Raw genomic sequence first — 20,551 nt, 5'->3', positions numbered from 1 at the left:
TGGGTGGATAATTGCCTGCCAGCAGCATTTTTGCATATAAGATTGGCACTAAAAAAAAATTTTAAAAAAAAATTAAAAATAAACAACTTTTACATCTTACTACATAAAAAGGCATTTAGAAATACGTAAATTGGATTAATGACATTCATTTGTACATTAAAAGCAGCAAAACAGAAAATATAAAACTACTTAAAATATCAAATGTTTTTTAATATTCAGAGTCAAGCTGAAGCTTCAATAGTAATCCAGCACTTAGATATGGGTTAGTATGCAAATGAAGGAGGAATTTCACTCATTAAAAATTCCTCTGTAATGTCAGGGAGGTGGCAATATTCCTGTGTGAAAAACGTATTCTTGGTGGCTTTTACAACAGTGTCAAATATTGTACCAGTTCCATTTTTATGCTCCAAAGCCTTCCCTGTTTTCTAAAGTTAATGACAAGAATTTACCCACTACATAATCCCTTCAGAGATGGAAAAACCTACCCATACAATCTTTCTATTCAGCGAAGGTTCATATGAACATTAGCAGATCCTAATCTACCCAAAATGAATCTAACCTTCATTTCAATCTGCCTTGAAAAAGGACAAGGAAACAGTCAGTGCCTGAATTACAAGATTTAATGTAGCTGCTTTAGGAGCATTTGAATAATTCAGAGAGGATCTGGCCACCACATGCAGCCATCAGAGGATTCATCCACCATGGGAATGTTCTGAATCCCGCGTTTCCAGTTCCAGTTAAGCAGCTGAAACGTGAGCACTTGGATAGGGTAACTGCAGGAAGCTGGAACTGCCTCACAGAATCCTAAAACTCTGCAAGATATCCCAACTTCTTTGTGAGGATTGAACCAGAAAATGGTTTAGGTTGGAAAAACCCTCAAAGATCACTGAGTGCAACCACTAACACAAAACTGCCAAGGTCACCACTGACCCATGTCCCCAAGTGCCACCTCCACGTAGCTTTTAAATCCCTCCAGCAATGGCGGCTCCACCGCTGCCCTGGGCAGTCTGTTCCAAGCCCTTCTTTCTGGGAAGATATTTTGTCTAATATCCAATCTAAACCTCCCCTGGTCCAACCTGAGGCCATTTCCTCTTGTCCTCTTCCTTGGGAGAAGAGGCAGAGGTCATCACGGCCTTAAAATGGCAGCAGTTGCCCAATTTTGCATTATTTGCTACCATCCAAGGCATGGGCAACTTTCTTTACCTTCAGAGCTGCCATAGAGAAACACCAGGTCTCAGGCCTGAGGTTTCCACACCTTCACAGGTGGAATGAGACTCATCCAGAGAAAAGCACCTTAATCGATCCCTTGGGGAGACCAAATAGGAACAAGTTCAAGCCCCTAGGTTTGGGCCCATACCATGAGAAAGGAGCAAAAGGACCAAAGCTCTCCACAGCACTTCTGCAGAGGTTTACTTGGGATACAGAAAAGAAACAGGAAAAAAAAAATGTAGGAAAAGGAGAGTTGGAGATGAATATTCCTAGGCTTTGAGTCTTGGATTACAGCTGCCTACATCATTTCCAGCTCTGAAGAACCACCACTTTTTTAGGTGTGCGTGTGATTTCTGTTAAATATCTCCAAACTATTCTAAAAATGCACAGGAATTATGGGCACCAAAGAGCAGACAAAACCCATCTTCAATTCCATTCCCAATCTATTTGTTTTCATACAAACCAACTCCAAAAGAGACACAGACAATAAGGCATATTTAGATTAAAAAAAAAAACCAAGAAACTTTTACAAAATTATTACAATGGATGTTTTGCTGGTAATTTAAAAACAATTTCCTCTTTTATTTAGGAGTTAAAGCGAGCCATAATCATCCCCAGTGTAAATAAATACACCAGATGCAGTTAACAACTCACAAGCCTGTCAGCAATGACCACGGCTTCTCACAAATCTGTCTTGTGCTGAAAAGTCACAGGCTGAGTCCATTAAAAACAGTAGCAGTTGTTTGGAGAACAGTTCTGGAAGAAGGAATTTCAATAAAAAATACCAGGGAAATGGATGTGGTCAAATAAAAAAGGATTCTATAATTTTGCTGCTTGTATTTTTTTCTAATAAAATACAACATAATCAACACAAGACTTTGGTGTCTGCTCTCTAGATTTCTGTATGGTATTTGTCCAGAACCAACCCTTTTTGTAACACGCTGTAAATAAACTCTTCTGTGAGTTCTTTTTATGTACTTCTATGCTTTCAGATTTTCTCTTCATCAGCAAATAAAGGAACACTTGTCTACCTGCTCTTATCCTGTCATCCTATATATGCATTCTTGAGAAACTCCCATCTATTTTCTAGGACAATTTCCAGTGCTCTGATCAGCAAAGCCCTCAGAGACTTTCAGGTCCAGCCACATCCAGAACCCAAAACAGGAGTCACCACTTGGCCCTGAAGACACCACAGGAGATCCTATTTTGACTATGGAGAAATGATGTTTTTGAAACAAGTGAAAACTTTGCACCACAAGATGAGGAGGACAAAAAATCCCACTCCCCAAACAGCTGCCAGAATATATGAGGCAAAAATGAGGTAATGATAAAGGATTATTATCCTTCATTGTGGTATACAAGAGTATCTGAAGATTTCTATCAGTGGCACAACAGGATGTAACATGTTATTTCTAATCTGATTGATTTAAAGTACATTTCAATTTGCTTATTAGATGAATTTGCTGATCCCCGCAGTCACAAGTCATGGGAATTGCTTTGAAGGTGGAGAAAAAAACGAGGCAGGGACTCCTTGGAAAGCCACCTTCTCCCTCACTGGGGTCCTGCCAAGTTGCACAGTAATTTCAGAGGAGCACAGCAGCTCTGAGTGGGATGACCACCATTTATTGGGATAATTCCAACACTGAATATTCCCACGTATTTACCCTCAGCCATATTAGCAGGAGAATAGCAATGGGGAAATGAAGCCTTCTCTTGCTTTTTTAAAGCAATTAATGGATTAAATATGAAGCCACTCTTCTGTAGAGGACACACGCTAGAGGTTGGATATAAAAGGAATATTAATCAAAGGAATGCAGAGCTTCTGCTAGGTCAGACCCAAAAGTTCAGAATATCTTCAAATCAAGTGTTTCTGCAGTTCTTAGCACCCACACAGAAGCAGTGGGGAGCCTGCTGTGTGTACCAACATGGAGGGATTTATTTAACCCCTCTGAAACCTCGAGAACAGTTTAGGAACCTCATTCCACAGTAAAGGTTAAAAGGGGATGACACTGAGGAAATCTTACCAAAAACCCCTAAATGAATACAGTATGTGTCCACCTCATTTGCTTTTTCAGATTTGGAGATAACAGCAAAGATATATTTGCCTAGTAGGGGTCCATGAGTGAAGCTATTTTTTTCAGAAAACTTGAATTTTTGGGATAGGGAGAGAGGGGAAGGTTACTGCTCATGAAGCATATGATGAACAGATGTTCCTAATCTTCCTTTTAACCTCTGCACAGACTAGTGGTTCATGAAACACAACCAGCAGGTGAACTGAGCATTTCAGTGTCACACAAATTGATTGGCAGTCTCAGAATAGGAAAAACAAAACTGTTCATAAATAAATGAAGAAACCATGACACACACATGTAACTCCCCATGATAGTATTTCTCCTGCTTGTAAGATGCCTGCACCTCCCCCCCAAAAAAGGAAAAAGGAAGAAAATAAAGAAGGAAACATTCCAGATTTTTAGATTAGCTGTGTCCTCAGCAACAGGACTTTGCCAGTTCATTTTCCACTGTTTGAAACAACTCATCTGCTTTCCCTCACCTGCAGTTTTGCAGGTTTGTAGCAACATCCTGCAATTAAAAGAAATGGTATTTTCTCCCTTCAAATACCAGGCACAAGTAGTGTTTTTCAAATAGTTCCAATCCAGCAACCAGGTTTCCATAGTATCCAGAGACTAAAAAAAGCCAACGGGCTTCAGGGAAATTAATTTTAATAGAATGTCTCGTGGTAATTGCCCAACCACACCACAAAAATGGCATTTATTTATTTTGTGTTAGTTTTAATACTTAACCCCAACACCTGAGAGCTGGAAATGGAAGAGATGCATTATTCCTGTGTCATTTGAAGAGAGGCTGGAAAGATTTCTGCATGAGTGAAGACCATCCAGAGCTGGGCTTTATGTGAATCACAGGACGGCCAAGGTGGCTGGATGCCACTGGATGGCTTCTAGGTGGCTAAGAATTGGCTATTTATACTAAGCAGCTTAACTTTATACAAATTTGCTATTTTTAGAGGATTTTGTAGTAGGAATTTGGGGAAACAGTGGTTTTCATGCTTGCTAGGAGTCAGAAAGCTCCCTATGGATATCTCCATGCTCTACGCGCAGTCCCACAAGGTTTGGCAGAATCCCTCTAGGGACAGGATAGGAATGTCAGGAAATTCTCCTAAAATACTGTGGCATCCAAGCCAAAATGCCTTAAAACCAAAAATGGAGAACTGAATGGACACAGAGCTAATTCTGGCTGTTGCTGCTGTTATCATCACCATTCCTTGCAAACCGTCCTCTCAAAGAAGCATAAAAATTAGCTCTGGGTTTCAAAGAGCTACTTTTTAAATTTCAGGGAACCAGAAGCCCAGTACACACCGCATGGAGAGTCAAGGCTAAAGGAAAATGCTTCCCAGCTCAGCTCACAGCCTGGAAAGCAAAGGGTTTTCATTCTTGTCTGCTCTTCATTCTTATTTTAAAGCATATTACTTGCTTACATGTGAATAACAAAGCTCCTCAAAGAACCAAATTATTTTTTTTTCTGCCCATTTCCATCGATGTCAAAAAGGAAACAGTCTTAATAATGTATTTTAAAATTAACCAAGAATTGTTCCTCCTCTTTATGATCACACTGGCACATTTGCAACACCATCACTTTCTAAGGGTTAGAGGATTCATGTGAAAAACAGATAAAAAGAACAATCAGAAACAGTTATGTACAGAGGGCTTGGGTGCACATCCAAAACACTCTGAGGGCACAATAATTTCACTCAGCTGCCACCATCCACTAAAAGCATAAACTAAGAAAAAAACCCTAAACAAATCCAAACCCTCAGTTACCCAGTTTAAGTGGAGAGAAAGTAAAACACTTCTCCATCAAGTGAAAAATTAATTCCCTTGGTCAGACGTTGCACAGATACACCAGGCTGTTCCACTCTTGTACCACAGCTGCTCTTTTTCCAAGAGCCCATTGTGCCAACCCTCCAGTACATCTGTAGCTACACTTCAACAGGAGAATTCCAAAAGCAAAACAGGAAGAAAGTTTTCTTTGGACTCTGAAAGCTTGCATTTTAAGCAGTGTCAGGGGCTTGCTGGTGCTTAATAGACATAATTTAGATGTCACCAAGAGGATGATGAGTAACTGGTTAATAGAAATAAGCTTTTTCCTCTAATGGTTGGTTAAATCAAACTGTGTGTCAATTAAATATACAGGTTTAAAAATAGTGGTGCCCAGACTGGTGCTGTGTACATATATAAAAAAAATCCCAGAATGGTTTTTGTTGGAAGGAACCAAAGACCATCCAGTTCCAAGCCCCTGCCCTGGCCATGAACTCCCTCTCCAGAAGCTCAAACACTGCAGTGCTGCTGCAGCTTTGGCTAACCCCTCATCATTAAAAAGATGTTTGTAAAGTTGATCCAAACCCAAAGTAGGTGCTGTCTAGGAACAGAGCAGCTCCCAGCCTGGCTGTTCTCCTGCCAAACAGGAGGCTCCCTGACTGGGCAGGAGCAGCAGCCAAGCTGGCAACAGAAAACCCTCCTGCAAGACACTGAACTAATGTGTACCTGACTCTGCTGGTCCTCCAGAAAGGCCTAAGTGTGAGAGCTAAATCCAGCCCTCAGGAATGTACTGAGAATGTTGGGTTTGCTTTCCTCCTCCTACACACGGCACTCTTATTAAGCACTGCATGGAACTCGTGTCCACACTGCTGGGAGGAGAGGAGCAAACTTTCAGCTGCAATGTGAGAACCCCTGTTCATACAAAGCCATTAACAAAGCCCCCACTTATTTCCAAGACAGAGGAAAAAGCATCATGCTTCCCATGAGCCTGCCCAAGAGAAAAAAGGAATTTAGATTTCTATTTGGTGGTAGAAGCGAGCAGAGTTCACACTAGAAATAAGAGAAAACGCAGCCACGGGGTAATTAATGAAGATTATCAAAGGATGGGAAGGATTCTTTATTGCTAAAAGGATTGGAATCAGTAATGGCTGGCTTTGTAAAACCACTAATTCACCCAGCCATTGAACACCAATGTAAGGCATAACGTTGCTGAAAATATTCATAATAACTAGAGTCTAAGCTGGAACAATAAAGTTCCAAGTTTGCTTCCCACAGCAGTTTTCAAGTTTGTATAGAGTGCTTACTGGAATAAAACCAGTAGTCTATTGCTAAATATGAACCTTCATTTGTGTGTGAAGGTGAGGGATTGTGGGCAGGTTTTTTTAGTATTTCAGATTTTTTAAATGTCTTCCTAAATGCTTACTGCTACTTCTTGCATGCAGTCAGAGGGCAGATATCTTTAATAAAATGATAAAATAATGCTGTCTGTAATAAAACATTTATTTATCACCCAAAACCAGTTAAAGAAAAGTTTGTACTAGTAAATTGTATAAGCTTTTGAGGATGAAGAAACACAGGCAGATATTTCACATGTTTTAGTAAAAGTACCACCTGAAGAGTTCTGCAGCAAAATGCTGGCATTTCTTCTATTACCATCTCTGCTTTTGAGCCTCAAATTAAACCTTGAATTTTGCCCTTTTGTTTTTATTTCTGAAATGAATAATTCACCAGGTTTATCTAGTTTACATATTAACTGGAATGTAAATAAGCAGCCATGCTATTCCGAAGACAATAACATTTCAATTTATCTGGAAAAATAAGAGATTTTATGGTACAATAATGCAAACTGCAATGCCTCATTTAGAGAACAAATGCATTGTTCTGGTAAAATATTGCAGAATTAACTTGGCTTTCTGAGTATTGATATTGTAACATTATTGTTTGTGTGACAGGGAAAATCCCCACGAGCCACATCAGGCAACACCTGTAGAACAGCTGCACACTCAGGGGGACAACAAGAACAAATAGTTAATAATCCACTGGGGTTTAATTTTAAAAGACAACCTGTATCCTACCACACTAAATCCCTCAAAACACATCTATTCTGGGTTAAAATAGGCCTTCCAGTTTAATGGATTGCTTCACTCAAAGATGGTTAGACTTGTTTATGTCATCAAAGAAAATCTCCAACACAACCCCACCTTCAGGAATTGTTGAAGTCATGTCTCAAGGCAGAACTCTCTGAATTTTTTCAGACCTGAGCAGTTATAGCATACAAATCCAGTCACTGATGAGTTATTAATGATCTACAAAGGAATTAGTAATGGTTGTATTTTTTAATCCCTTTCTAATGGAGACTGCAATATTTAGCACTTGGCCTAATGTGTTACTTTTATCTATCTATCTTTTTAATCAGGCTGATATCAAGATTCAAGAAAACATCAACTTAAATAGTTGGGCAAGCTGTAAAATCTCAGTTATAACAACCAAATCATACCCATCCTTGTTTTCTGATTGCTCATCAAAGCTAAGAAAAAAAATCACATTGAATTGGCATCTCTTGAATTGCTTGTGAAAATCCACATCTACTGACAGCTGCCTCTACCTCACTCCTTCAGCTCTAAAACTACTCCTGCACTTTTCCAGTACATTAGCCCTGTGCTCTCTCCAGGAAAGCCACTACACACTGTACAATTTTTATCACAAAAAACCACGGCTGAGTTTGAAGCAAGGAGGAGACAAACCACACATTGTCAGAAATTTCCATGGAGACTCCGTGAGCACTGTTTCCAAGGGCAAGTGTAATGTTCATCTCTGAAGTCTCATGTTAAAATTAATTGTACAGGTTGGACAAATCAGGAACTGCACACTTAATAAAAACTCAGTCATATGATACAATGCCAGCTGTTCCAGGTTATCCCTACTCCATTTATCTGCTGGAGCAAGACAGCACCTTTTCTTCCCTTTTTGTACAGATCTTTTATTTGTTCTGCTCCACATATATCAACTCCAAACACGAATTATTATAATGCCTCAGAACTGATATTAAAGTTTTCCCTCCTTCAGAAGATTCCAGACCATAACTGTACACGAAGAAATGATGCCCTGTCTTCTCCTACCCTTGTGCTCTCCAAGGAAAGGACCTATCTCCCAGTCAAACCTGTCTTTCCAGAATGAGGTTCCCCTCATCTCCATAACCCGAGCCACCAAACCTCCTAAAGCAAGAATGAAACATCTGCTCTGCCTCTCATTTTGCTCCCTGCCAAACTGGACTCTCCCTTCCCTAACGCCCGGTGCCTCTCATGAGTGTTATAAATAGCACTAATTAGGATCCTGGTTGCCCATTAACTCTTTTATTATTCATGTGACATTTATGATAAATGCCTGATATTACTTATAAATGCTTGAGGTGGCACTTAGACACAGAGGCATAAACTTCAGAGTCACAGGAGAAATCATTTAGCAGCAAGGCAGGCTGACTACACCAGGGCTGACAACCGCTTGCTGGCGTGGAAATTTAAATCTTCTCATTCAGCACAAAAGGTAAAGTAGCTCGGCATTCCTAGAAGTGCAGGTGGACTTCTATATCAACAGTCTTTTGCATCACTGTAAGTATCTCTAAAGATGACTTTCTCCACCCAGCCAGGGCTGTGCACTGCATGTTGGCCATAAAACAGAAAAAAATCCTGCCTTTCTCCAACAGAAAAGTCTCTCGCAACAGCCAAGTTGTCATTTCTCAGGATTATCATATCCTCTTAATTAAGTTGCAAACTTCAGAATGGAATAACCCCAATGAACATAAATTACACAGAAATGGATTTGATTTGCATGTAATAATGGCTTCTTTCAGAATTAATTACAAATATGCTGGAGTATGGATTAACGTCCTCCTGATTCAGCACTGTATGTGCATGTTTAGCTGCTCTTCTAAGCTAAGGCTAGGAGTAAATTGTCTAGACAATTAATTCTAATTCTTCTCTCATTTGCCAAAAAAAACAGTAAAGCTTTGTGCAGAATCAGTTACCCAGCCTTCTTCCACCCCTTCAGAGATCCTTAAAAAATCCATGGGCACATTTGTCATTCCATAATGAATTAAATTGCACATTGTTCACCATCAATTCTGTCTGTGCAATCTGCCAGTACAGACTCTTCATACTTCCCATGGATTAAAAGTCTAACAAGAAACCGACCTCTAAAAATACAGCCTTGTTTCAAAACCCCACCTAACAGGAACAGGGAGAGTTTTGGAAGAATCCCTGCCCAAGGAATGCAGCAGTTCCATTTGTAAGCTGGTCTTTAATGCTAAACGCTAAACGCTTCTTTTTAAGTAAACAAACAGCAAGGGAAATGTGCTTGAAGACAGAGATAAAAATGCACATCTATTTACTTTAGAAGCCTGCAAAGCCTGTTCTTTCAGTGTGAGGAAGTGGTGCAACTATTTAAATTCAATCACCATGGGAGTTCAAGGCACACTCCAAAAAAAGCTGCATGTTGTACCCTCTCCTGCATGCAAAAGCCAGCTCTGCAGAAATAACCGTTGTAACACCAGGAAGTATTTTACCAAACCACACATGAGCCTGAAGAAGAACACATCAAATAATGGAAAATCAATAGATCTTACAGACAAGGCTTGATCAATCCAACCCAAAAAACCTATTTTCAATACTTGGGCTCACAGAACCACAGCATCTCTTTGTTGGTCATGAAAAGGTTGTGGTAGGAAGAAGAAGAAAAATCCCAAATCATGATTTTGCTGCAAACTGCCCAGCAACACTCAAAAGGAGAGCCAACTATTTAAACAAAACCTAAAATACCAACAAAAAATCCCCTGGAATATCAAACTATGATATTTTTGGCATGAATAAACAGAGTATTTAAATATACCCTTTTTCTAAAATAATTTATACTGCAATAACATCCATTGCTTATTTTTTTGTATTTACAGTGTAGTGTTGGAAAAATTCAATTTCAAGCCAAAGTAATTTGCTTTATTCTCCATGGTTACTAAATGCCACTAGACCATGGATATTTCTGAGTGCAGAAACAGTTGCATAAAAAGTCATTAATTTTTGTTACTCCCTGAAAATATTTAGAAGAAACCAGAACCGATAGCTCACAATAAATATTGAAATTCATCTAAATTTCAATAACTGAAAGATGACTACGACCTTCCAAATATCTCTGAGAGTGTATTCCGAAAGGACAAAAAGAACAACCAGAAAATTCCCAGCCAGCCTGACCATTGTTCTCTTTCACTGCTTTCCTGAATGCTGCAGGAAGTTTTCAGTTGATCAAGTGAAGCACATTACTGGTGTTAAGCCCACAGAACTTGCTGCTCAGAGGCATCCCACACCTTTTTCCAGAGTCAGTCCTCCAACTCTCTCCCCAACAGAGCACTGAGAATCAAATTTCAGGATCTCCTACCTCGATCAAAAAGTCTCCAGTTCTCAGGCCAGCTTGCCATGCTACTCCCCCTTCATCCACAGATTCCAAGTACTGCAAAGCAGGAAAGGCTGGAGTTGGGGTGAATTCTTCAATTGGTGTGTCAGCTTTAAAAATAAATACCACATTAAAAAAAGAAAGTTATGGAGTGCTTTCAAATACCGCTTGACTACAGGCCTATCATTGGCCATTCCAATTTAGGGTTAAAAAATGGTGGGTGCTGGAAGTGAGAGGGATATGCCTCACGGGAAATCAGGGTGCTGGGGACAGAGTGCAACCCCTCTGCAATAGCAGTCCACAGGTCTTCCTTCCACAAGGGGAAATACCTGCTCCTTTCGTGACACAAACCAAATCAAGCTGCACCAGGCAATAGCTGGGTTCTGATATTCTAGGATACTCAGTATTGGCTCAAGTAACCCTTTTTTTGTGCTTGGCAGAATGCTGTAACTCTGGCAACATCCACCTAAAAATGAATTATGTGCTAGAGACAGGAGAGAGCATCTGGCCAAACTAGGGGGGTGGGGTGGGTGGCAAAGGATGAAAAAGATCAACCAGATTTTTCCCCCCCCTCCTAAATTTAGACGTGCATAACAAAGAAGAGAACACTTTATAGGACAGGAGGCACAGCTGGCCCTGTGACAGCCCTGCCTGCCCCTCTGTGTCACGTACACACATGGGCAGAAAAGTCCTTGGGTCTTTCACCTGAGGTGCCCCCGCTGCTACAGAGAAAATCTGGGAGAAACTGCTGGGCTCACCCAGAGGGAGTGAGCCCTGCTCAAAGCACTGATAACCCACACCAATGCTCAGAGATAAGGCAGTGCCTTGGGCTTTCCTGCTTCAACTCCAAACATTTCATTTGGCTAAAACTGGCAAAGCTTTCCCAGCCCTGCAAATCTGCGGTGGCACCGGTTCAGGTTTAGGGGTGGGGAACAGGGAGAGCAAAAGCCATGTCCCAAGAATGAAGACATGGAATAATTTTCATGCTCAAGCAAGGCAAGGGAGAACCCATGTGAAATGAGGGGGAGCAAGAGATGGGACATACCATCACATATATATATATATATTCTTTTTTTAAATATAAAGGGAGCAAACTGCACTGAAAGTTAAAAAGCAAAGTATTAAATAGAATGCCTTTTTTAACTCGTAGGAATGCCACTGTGATAGATTTTAGCCTACAGAGAAGTGCCGTGCAGCTTAACATGTGAACAGCTTTAAAAATGTGCACACTCCAGGCCATGCAACATACGTGCAGCTTCTCAAGATATAAAAAAAGATCACATTTTCATACTAAAACTGCACCAATGTCACCTTGCAGAAGATCCCCACCTATTTGAAACAAAACGTCCCTCTCTTGTCTATTCCTATTCGCAGCCCTGTTTAACCAGGCTGGCATTTGAAATAAAGCAGCAGTTTTTATGAGGAAAGCAGGTTTCCCATAGTTAAGTAAACTGCACAACAGAACAGATTAATGGCAAAATACTACATCCACCGGCATGAGAAAAATACAGGCAAAACTTTCTCCCCCCCAAAACAATTATGCAGTGCTTCTCCTATGTAAAAATGCAAACTGCTTCGGAGAGAAGGCACCGAAATCCATCGGAGTAGTATAGCATACAGAGAATCCTGTTGTCTAGCAACCAAGTGCACCAAGAATAATTCCTGCTTATATTCTGAGATGTATAAATTTCTTCATGCCACTGCACATCACACACACACACACACACACACACACACACACACACACACATAGAAGCACATACCTTTTGCCCCTCTGAGCACAAATCCAAATCCTTCATTGTCTTTTTTCTGCAGGACCACTGCCTTTTCTTCTATTATGCAGTCACTGTAGAGAGAATTCCGAGGATAGCGACCATTATTACATCCCTTCATCACCACTGTAGTAGCTGCTCCTCCAGTGTGCAGGTTCATCATCATCACAGCCCGTTAATCAAATAATATTGCAGTAACCAAGCATGGGAAAATATAGAAAAAATAGCAGCGAGGGGAAGACAAAGACAAAGCTGGATGGTAAAAGAGAACATGACAAAGCAACTTAAAAGGAATAAAAAAGGCAGAGAAGAAAAAGAAAGAAGAAGAAATCATGCATGGTGGTTTGTGTTCTATATGAATGACTGGATGAACATGTGATCATGTAATCTGTGGGCTAGCTAGGACTCTAAAAGGAAAAAAAGTAAGTGAACTGAACGACAGTATCATTAATAAACTCCTCAATCGTGGATGTACCAGATGCATCTTCTAGTGAAGCCAAAATGAAACCAACCAGAAGAAAAATGAGGCAGCATTTTAAATTTAAAGATAATAAATTATGATTTTCTATTAGCTAACTAAAAGGCACAAATATATTCTGAAAGCTATGCCTTGCATCAAAAGCCCTTTTTCAATCCTATTGAATGTTGCATGCTGCAAGAATCCCACATGATCATCTGACAGCCTACAATGCTAACAACGTGCAGCTGCCTTGGCGTCATCAAGCACAAATTTCCACAGCATCAAGAATCTGCATAATTGAAATAGTAACAAGGCATGCACAAGCAGGAAAACACATTTTCTAAAGGAATATTTCCTGTCTCCTGGTAAACAATTAATATTATAAAACAAGGAGATGGTGTAAAGGACTATTTATGTAAGCAGTATTCCCTTAAAGAGAAAGTAGCCTTAGGTATCTCACTGTCATTGGCTAAGATAAAAGTAGAAGGTAGATAAAGAAAATGCACAAAAAACACATTAGAATGGGACCTTTCAGATACAGGGAATGATCTGTAAAAGCCTTAAGGTGTTTAGTATCTTTTATTAAACATGAAGTGACTAAAAATAAGATCAAAGAAAAAAAAGAAGAAAAAATTTTGAATGCTCTTTTAGGTACCACAGCATTTCACAGCACGAGTTGCAGGGGTTAAGTTCATGAATTGTCAGCACTGAAAACTATGCTGCTTTAAAATACCTACAAAACTAGTTCTGATAGAAAGGAGTATGAGCAAGTTTGCTTTCCTTAATTTTTTACTAGCCAACTTCTATTCCCACTGGTCTCGTACAGAATCCAGTCCCCAAAGCAGGGAATGCGAGGAGAGACTGGATTTGCCTCAGGGCCATTAATAATCCCCAGGGGGAGGGGGAAACTAAATAAAGAGAAATTGTTGTGACCTTTTTATTTAAAGCTCTGAACAAAGAGAGGGATGATGATATCAGGACACCAATGGACAGCCTCCAAACTCCAGATTTTTTTGTGCATCACAGACCATCCTTTTGGTGCCTTTCCAACTCTGCGGGATGAAACTTCCCATGGCTGCTGAAGCGAGGAGGTAAGGTTGTCTTCCAAATTGCAGAGTGTTTAACACCACACATGAATTCAAACTGCCACAGCAGTGACTTTGTGGGCAGGAGATGGTCTCCATCAGAACCAACAGCTCTTGTATCTCTCAGCTTATTGTTATTTACCGTGTCATTAGACATTTCCTCTCCTTACAGTTAAGAAACTTCTGCTTCTTGAGAAAGCCCAACACCCTCCTGCTCAGGGATATCAAGGCAGGATGGAATATGCAACTCTCAGAGCCCACTGAAGCCCTCCATCAACATCCTGATGTTCTGGAAGCTGACTGCTCCTGCCAGTGTCTTGGCTTCTTTCCCTCATTTCACCACCATGTTCTTAAGGTGGGTCCCTCTGCTTATCCACTGAAGAGTCAATGGTGTTATTTTTCTTAATACTTGGTCAAATTAATAAAACCCATTCCCTTCAAGTTTCCTTGTAACCAATCAATAGCTTAACAGAGCTTAAAAGGCAACTTCTGAGAGGTTAGAAGGCAACTTCTGAGATCCTAATTATAGCAAGTATGGATGGGCATTGTCAAGTCAGGCTCACTTCATCCTAATGTACAGCTTAAAGATATGAAAACCACCTTTGATTTTCTTCTCAATACAGCACATCTATCCATAAACTATCCAGTTTTATACTTCAGTTCATGTACTGAAAGTGGGGATACCAAATTACCAATTTTTTACAAAGTTACGTGCAAGGGGGAGGTGAGAGGGAAGGGAGGGAGAAGCACAGCATGATTTTTGGTGACAAAACACACAAATTGATCTCTATTATTTGACAAATAAAGCCGCCGGATGTACAGCTGCAGCCATAAAGAAAACAGCATCACAGCCTGGGAAGTAAAAATGTAGGCTTGAAAAAATCAGATGTGTAGCATTTCTTCTCATTTATGTTCCCTAGGAGTAGGGAACCTGCAAAAATCCTATGGCTTGAGTAATTTAAACTTGTTCAAGCAACCACAGAAAGCAAATTGATTCTCCACACACACCCCAGTGCTACAGAGTGAAGAACCAGCAGCAGGAAAGGGGGGAAGACAAACAGGCACACAAAAAAATGAACTGAATTTGCAACCTCCACACCTTTTCTCCCAGAAAAGTTTGCATTCCCAAAAAAAGGGGGCAGAAGAGGGGCAGTGCTGCTTTTTGCTTGCTTTGCCACGCCAGGGCTCTCTGTGCCAGTCAGGGTGGACCCTCCACTGAAGGTCTGTTCACAGTCCACCTGCTCCTGGCAGGCAAAGTGGTGCCAAATGTAAAAGTAGGTCAAAATTTCTCCCCATGAGCCTTCTTGGCAGCGTCTCTTCGATCCTGGAGGTGTTGTAAATACTTAGCAGCAGAACACAGGGTACAGCAACCAGTGACAAATGAAGGTGGCATTACATTAGGAGCCTGCTCAGAGGCCTGAGGAGCAAGAGGAGGAATTTCTTCCCAGGCTCTCTCAGCAGAATACACAGCTCTGTGTGAGGCCAGACAGTCCCTGTTATCTGCGGTACGCCAGATTTCAATAGGTAAAACCCCTGAAGTCCATTTCTATCCCATCCCAAACCGAAATTAAACAGCCTCCATTTCAGAGACGAGACCTCAGAATATGACCAGTTCCGTATGATGGTGATAAAATGAGTAATTCTAAAATCAATAGCTCATTGCTTAAATAGGGCACACACTGCTTTGACTTTGGGCTGTGTAAGGCCAAGATTCATTGCAGGCAAAGTTAAATGCAAAAGACATCCTATCAAGTGCAGGAAATTTCTGTGCGGAGCATAGCCATAAAAACTTCAGGCCAAAGTAACAGTCAATGTAAATCTCTGCTTTACTCAAGCAGTAGATATTACAAAAGATCCTTGTTCATCAGCTCATGTATTTTCCTTAACAACTTAAGGCTCGAGAACTGTGCAGAGCTGTTACAATTTCCATGATTTTACAGACTGACCAACGGAGAAAATGAAATACAAGGATTTGCCCACAGTCAGACAGATATGTGAGTTTTGAACTCAGCACTGTTCCACATAGCAACCATCATTTGTGTGGGCTTTTCAAAAGAGCAGGATTTTCTGCTTTGCTAACAATCCATTAAGATAATATTTGAAGAAGGAAGGAGAAATGTCAAGCCTTTCATAAAGACCTGTATGAAGAAAATAAAGGTTGGAGTGCAGGTTCCTGCTGGAGGCAGGCCCCCGAAACCTGGCTTCCTGTTCTCATCAAGCATAACTACACCCTATCTTAAGGCATGACTTATTCCACAAGTTATAATACTAAATTACAGAGGTTGAGACTACCAGGATACAATGATGTGTTTAGGCAAGTTTGTATCAAGTGTTTCATTGCTGATTTCGATCTGCAAAATAGCATGTAGAGGACACTCCACCGAAAATTATCACCATTATCTGGAAACAAAAGTGGCTATTTGGTATATTGTCAGTCTCTCTCCAAGGCAGAGGAAAAAATGAATGTAAAAAGGAATTATTTTCCTGATTCTCTGCAGTCATGCCTCCCCTAGAAATGTAACCCAACCCTTTCAGCTTCAGCAGCCCCTGAGTCCACAAGCCCTTCAGTCAGGACTTGCTCTCCCCTTGAGTGAGAAGTGAACCTGGCTCTCTCCAGGTTCACTTCTTTCAGTTGGCCAAATAAATCTAGATCTCTTCATTAGCCCTTTTTCCTCTCCTCAGCACTCTTGCAATTGCAATCTTTTGGAAAGATCTACTGAGTTCACAGCTAGATACATCCTAGAAGAAACAAGTGCTCTGCCAGGTGCAATAAAATGATATCTAAATCATTCCATAAATTCATATGCAATGTCTGGAAGCAGCCACACTAATTCCTTTCAGGACAAAATGGCCAATTTATGGTGGTTACGCTCAAGCCAAAGAAGGGCATTTGGGAAATCTGTTCAAGGGGAGGAGCCCTTTGTGCATTATCCAACAGTCAATCCCTGTTAAAGTCACATCAAAAATATTCTCTGTCTTTTTTCGGGAAGTAGCCTGTCCTGATACCACATAAAATGGAAATTATGTCTACAGCAAACCTTGTTCTAGGATATAGCAAACTTTCAGTGGGAAAACATTTCCTCTTACTGCTGGAAGGGGTCAACCCTACAATTTATAGTCAGCTACTCTAATGGCTTCAGGAAAATTGGCTAATCCTACTACTTAAGACCTTCAAGATTAATGAAGACTCTTTTTGTGATTGTTCAAGTTTCCCAGGCATTGATCATCCACTTTCAGGTCTCACAGAAGAGCTCTCACAGCTCTCCTGTGTCAGGCACAGCAGCAATCATTCAAGAGGCAGAAGCTACAGCAGATAGGAAAATACACAGGCTGTCCCTAAAAAAACCACTGGCAACCCAAACAGAAACAGTGGGATGTAGCCAACCATATATTCAAACTCACAGTGACCTCTCCCTTCACAGAATTCTAGGATCCCAGAATGGGTGGGGTTGGCTCACTCTGTACAGCTGAACAATCCTAATGTCACATAGGACAAGTCTAAATGATTTTCCTTTAGATCATGTGCTTATCTGGAAGTTTATAGCAAGCTATAACTTGGAGGAGGAGGAAAATATTTCCAAATAGATGGGTCAGTACCTCAGCACTTTTGTCAGGGCAGACAGAACCCAGCATTAGAATAGAAATACTGGAGAGCAGTAAACTTTAAATTGATAAATTCCTTACTAGGCAGCTGAAGGTACAAGTCCAAGGAGTATGATCATGGTGCAATAATTAAAATATGAGGGAGAAGGGATGAAGAGAATCACATAGAACTAAAAGTTCTCCAAGTCATTCTGCTATTTCATTAAAAAGTTACTAGGAAAATGAGGGCTGCATGTGGAAGTGCAGCATGGAATCAAAGGTTTAGTACTACCTATGGATCTCAGCTTCTCAGGTGCTCTCAAAGAAATCCAAGAGCAGAATCTTTACTGGCACAGACAATTGGTTGTGTGTCAGTGTCTGACTGGCACAACTGGCACTCAAATGAAACAACCCAGAGAAGACAGACAAGACCACCATTACCCCTGCTTGTACTGTTTTCCTCTCTGGCTTCATAATTTGTGGCAAACAATTTCAAATGGCAACAGAAAGGACATGGTCTAATTTCTCCACGGTAAATTTGGCATAGCTGTGTCTTCTTCAGCTGGCTATGTTCAAGCCAGATAAAGGAACAGGAAAATAAGAAAGGATGCTCCAGCAATACTCCTGTAAACTCCCCATATTCGTCTTTCCAATCTCCTGTATCAGTGCTCTTTCTCCAGAGTTATTAAACATCTTTTGGAGCTCTTTGATCATGAGAACAGCAAGGCTGCAGATTTTGCTTTGAAATCTGCTGATGAAAGAGGGATATGTCAAACCCTGGCTGTTTTAGAAGACATGGAGGTATTCTCCTGTTCCGGATCTGTACTCCACAGTGAGGGAATCACAGGCTCCAGTAAAACCTGACAGGGTACATCACATCTTCCACCTAAAAAAGGTGTTTCATTCACACTTCTAAGCAAGGAATCAAGCCATCTTTATTAGATTTTGAATACTTGATACCCTGGGTGAAAAAAGAACAGTTCACCACTAAGTCCCCAAACTCACACTAATAACAGCCAGGAAGGGATTCAGTAAGAATTAGGAAGTCAGAAAGATGGTGCTGTTTTTTCCAGCCTGTGATCAGCAGACATGCTCAAAAAATCAACCATTATTACAAAGAAGCAACCTATCTTGAAGAGAGTAACAGTGCTGTACACTTCAATGGGTTTATGCTATAAAGATTAACTAAAAAATACAGGTTTAAAATTTCTTTATGTACAATTTCTTTCTGTAGAACCAAGGAGAAACTTTCTCTCTCTCTCTCCCCCCCTCAGTCCACATTCCTTTATTCAGCTTTTAATTACACTTAATATCATATTTTTTGGTGTGTAGGATAAGGGAGTAGCCAATCTAAAGTAATGCTTTTCAAATAAATTGATTTGGCTTTTGGTACTTGTGGGTTTTTTTTCTATTTTCACCTTACATTGCTGAAACTGCAACAACTTAAGTAAAGTACTGATACAGCAAACCAAGAAGTCAACTTCCTGGAAAGAGAAATATTTCAGTAAAAGTCTGATTCTATATTATGTAAGAATCTCAGGATAGGATATGAAGGCTATGAAAAAGTCAGTGGTAAATTTTCATAATCCTAAGCAAATATGTATAGGGTATATATGTACCATATGTATGGATATACTGATACCCATGTATGAATATATTTATACAAACTCATTAAAAATGAGTATTTTAGCCTTTCTTAAGAGAAATGTTATTATTCTTTCACATCTGCACTGGTAGAGGGAAAACAAAAAATCATTGGCGGTGAGGAGAGTGGCAAAATAAGCATAAATGAGCTGAAAAATAAAAGCTTAATTCCTCTGTATTAATTAATTTGTCTTTTAAAAATGAAGAGTCATTTCAAACACCACTCATGACAAAGCGAAAACCAGACATGGTCATGCCAGCAGGAGCCCTCCTGCTATGGAACAGGAGTGTTTTATAGCCCAGAGTCCTTCCAGCCCCTTCACACCAATGTTCCACCTAGCACAGGAATATTTTGAGCTCCAGCACACTCCACTTGCACTGGATACTTACCAGCAATTTTCAGTTTTCATTATCAAGCATTTGAGGAGTGTGAGCCTGGACTGTGAAAATATTAATATTCATTGCTAATACGATGAGCCTTGAGCAAACAGGCTGTCCAAACACTCACATATGTTTAGGTAACCAGAATATTTATCTAATAAACACTTTTCTGTTTAGGTTTGTATTTTCCTACCCTAAACCAGCTGCTGGTGTTGCCACCAAATCACAGAGAAATAGGAATTTTCTCCCTAATCATCTTAACATATAAAGTATTTAGATAAAAGGAATAATAATCATAGATGTTAAACCCACTGGGTTTTTTATATAGTTTTCTTTTAAATTAATAATTTTCCCGCTGTTTTTGCTAAAATTGGTCATTATTATCACAGGCAACCACAGCACCAAGGAGAGGAACATGTTGAGGGTTATCAAACAGGACAAGTAACGCAGGCAGAACAAGGGAAGTAACTTTAGTCACATCTTGGGTTTAAAAGAAAACAAACAGCAAGTGTTTTATTAATACTTTTAAAATGTGTTACAAGCCCTTTAAGGTAGCAGTTTGACCTTGCAAGTCTTTAAAACAATTATTAACCTCTCAGTGCATTTTGATATTGTAACTCCCCTTGCTCTAAGAGAGTCTAAACAAAAATAAACTACGAAATAGGGGAAAGAAACAGGTGATTTCAGGACTGGTGATAAACATGAGTTTCAGATTAGTTTTAAGGGATCCCTCAGGTTTTCCATCACACCCTGCTACAATGAGGAGGATGAATTATCACCCTCCTGTCCTGCATTCCTTGGAAAATAAATCACAACTGAGTAGCCTTGACTGTTCAATTCAGCTTTACAGATGGAAGTATTTCACTTACAAGTCTGCATTTGTACGGAAGAGTACATGCTTAAATCAGTGTTAAACACACTGCAAATTTTATGACAAAAAGTGTTATGCCTTTAGTATGTAACTTACAAGTAAGTTTAAAGTTCTGTCTCAGAACAAATGAGGCCTCACCAAAGGCATCAAGTTTTTCTGAAAACATCTTTATTCTTCTCCAAGAGTTTTAAAAATACAGTGTACAGGGAGAATCTTTGATTTTCTAGGATTTTGCACAAAAGAGATGTATAGGTGATGTGAATTACAGTTAAATT

At 40.0% G+C, this 20,551-nt stretch overlaps 1 protein-coding gene across 7 annotated transcripts in view; it reads right to left on the bottom strand.

Moving 5' to 3' along the window:
• Positions 1–20,551, bottom strand: part of SHANK2 (SH3 and multiple ankyrin repeat domains 2) — a 282,608-nt gene that overhangs the window by 105,916 nt on the left and 156,141 nt on the right. For all 7 annotated transcript variants that reach the window (XM_066187426.1, XM_066187431.1, XM_066187424.1 and 4 more), the window contains 2 exons: positions 12,245–12,327; positions 10,467–10,591 (listed from right to left, as the gene is read on the bottom strand). In XM_066187426.1, coding sequence (XP_066043523.1) covers positions 10,467–10,591; positions 12,245–12,327 — 208 coding nt within the window. The remainder of the gene's footprint in view (positions 1–10,466; positions 10,592–12,244; positions 12,328–20,551) is intronic.

This window comes from Chamaea fasciata, unplaced genomic scaffold (assembly GCF_029207755.1).
Source record: "Chamaea fasciata isolate MVZ Bird 193981 ecotype frontalis unplaced genomic scaffold, bChaFas1.0.hap1 SCAF_7, whole genome shotgun sequence".
In the NCBI taxonomy this organism is placed as follows: domain Eukaryota; kingdom Metazoa; phylum Chordata; class Aves; order Passeriformes; family Sylviidae; genus Chamaea; species Chamaea fasciata.
Note: the sequence above shows the minus strand (reverse complement) of the source record. Positions and strands in the feature narration are given on the sequence as shown.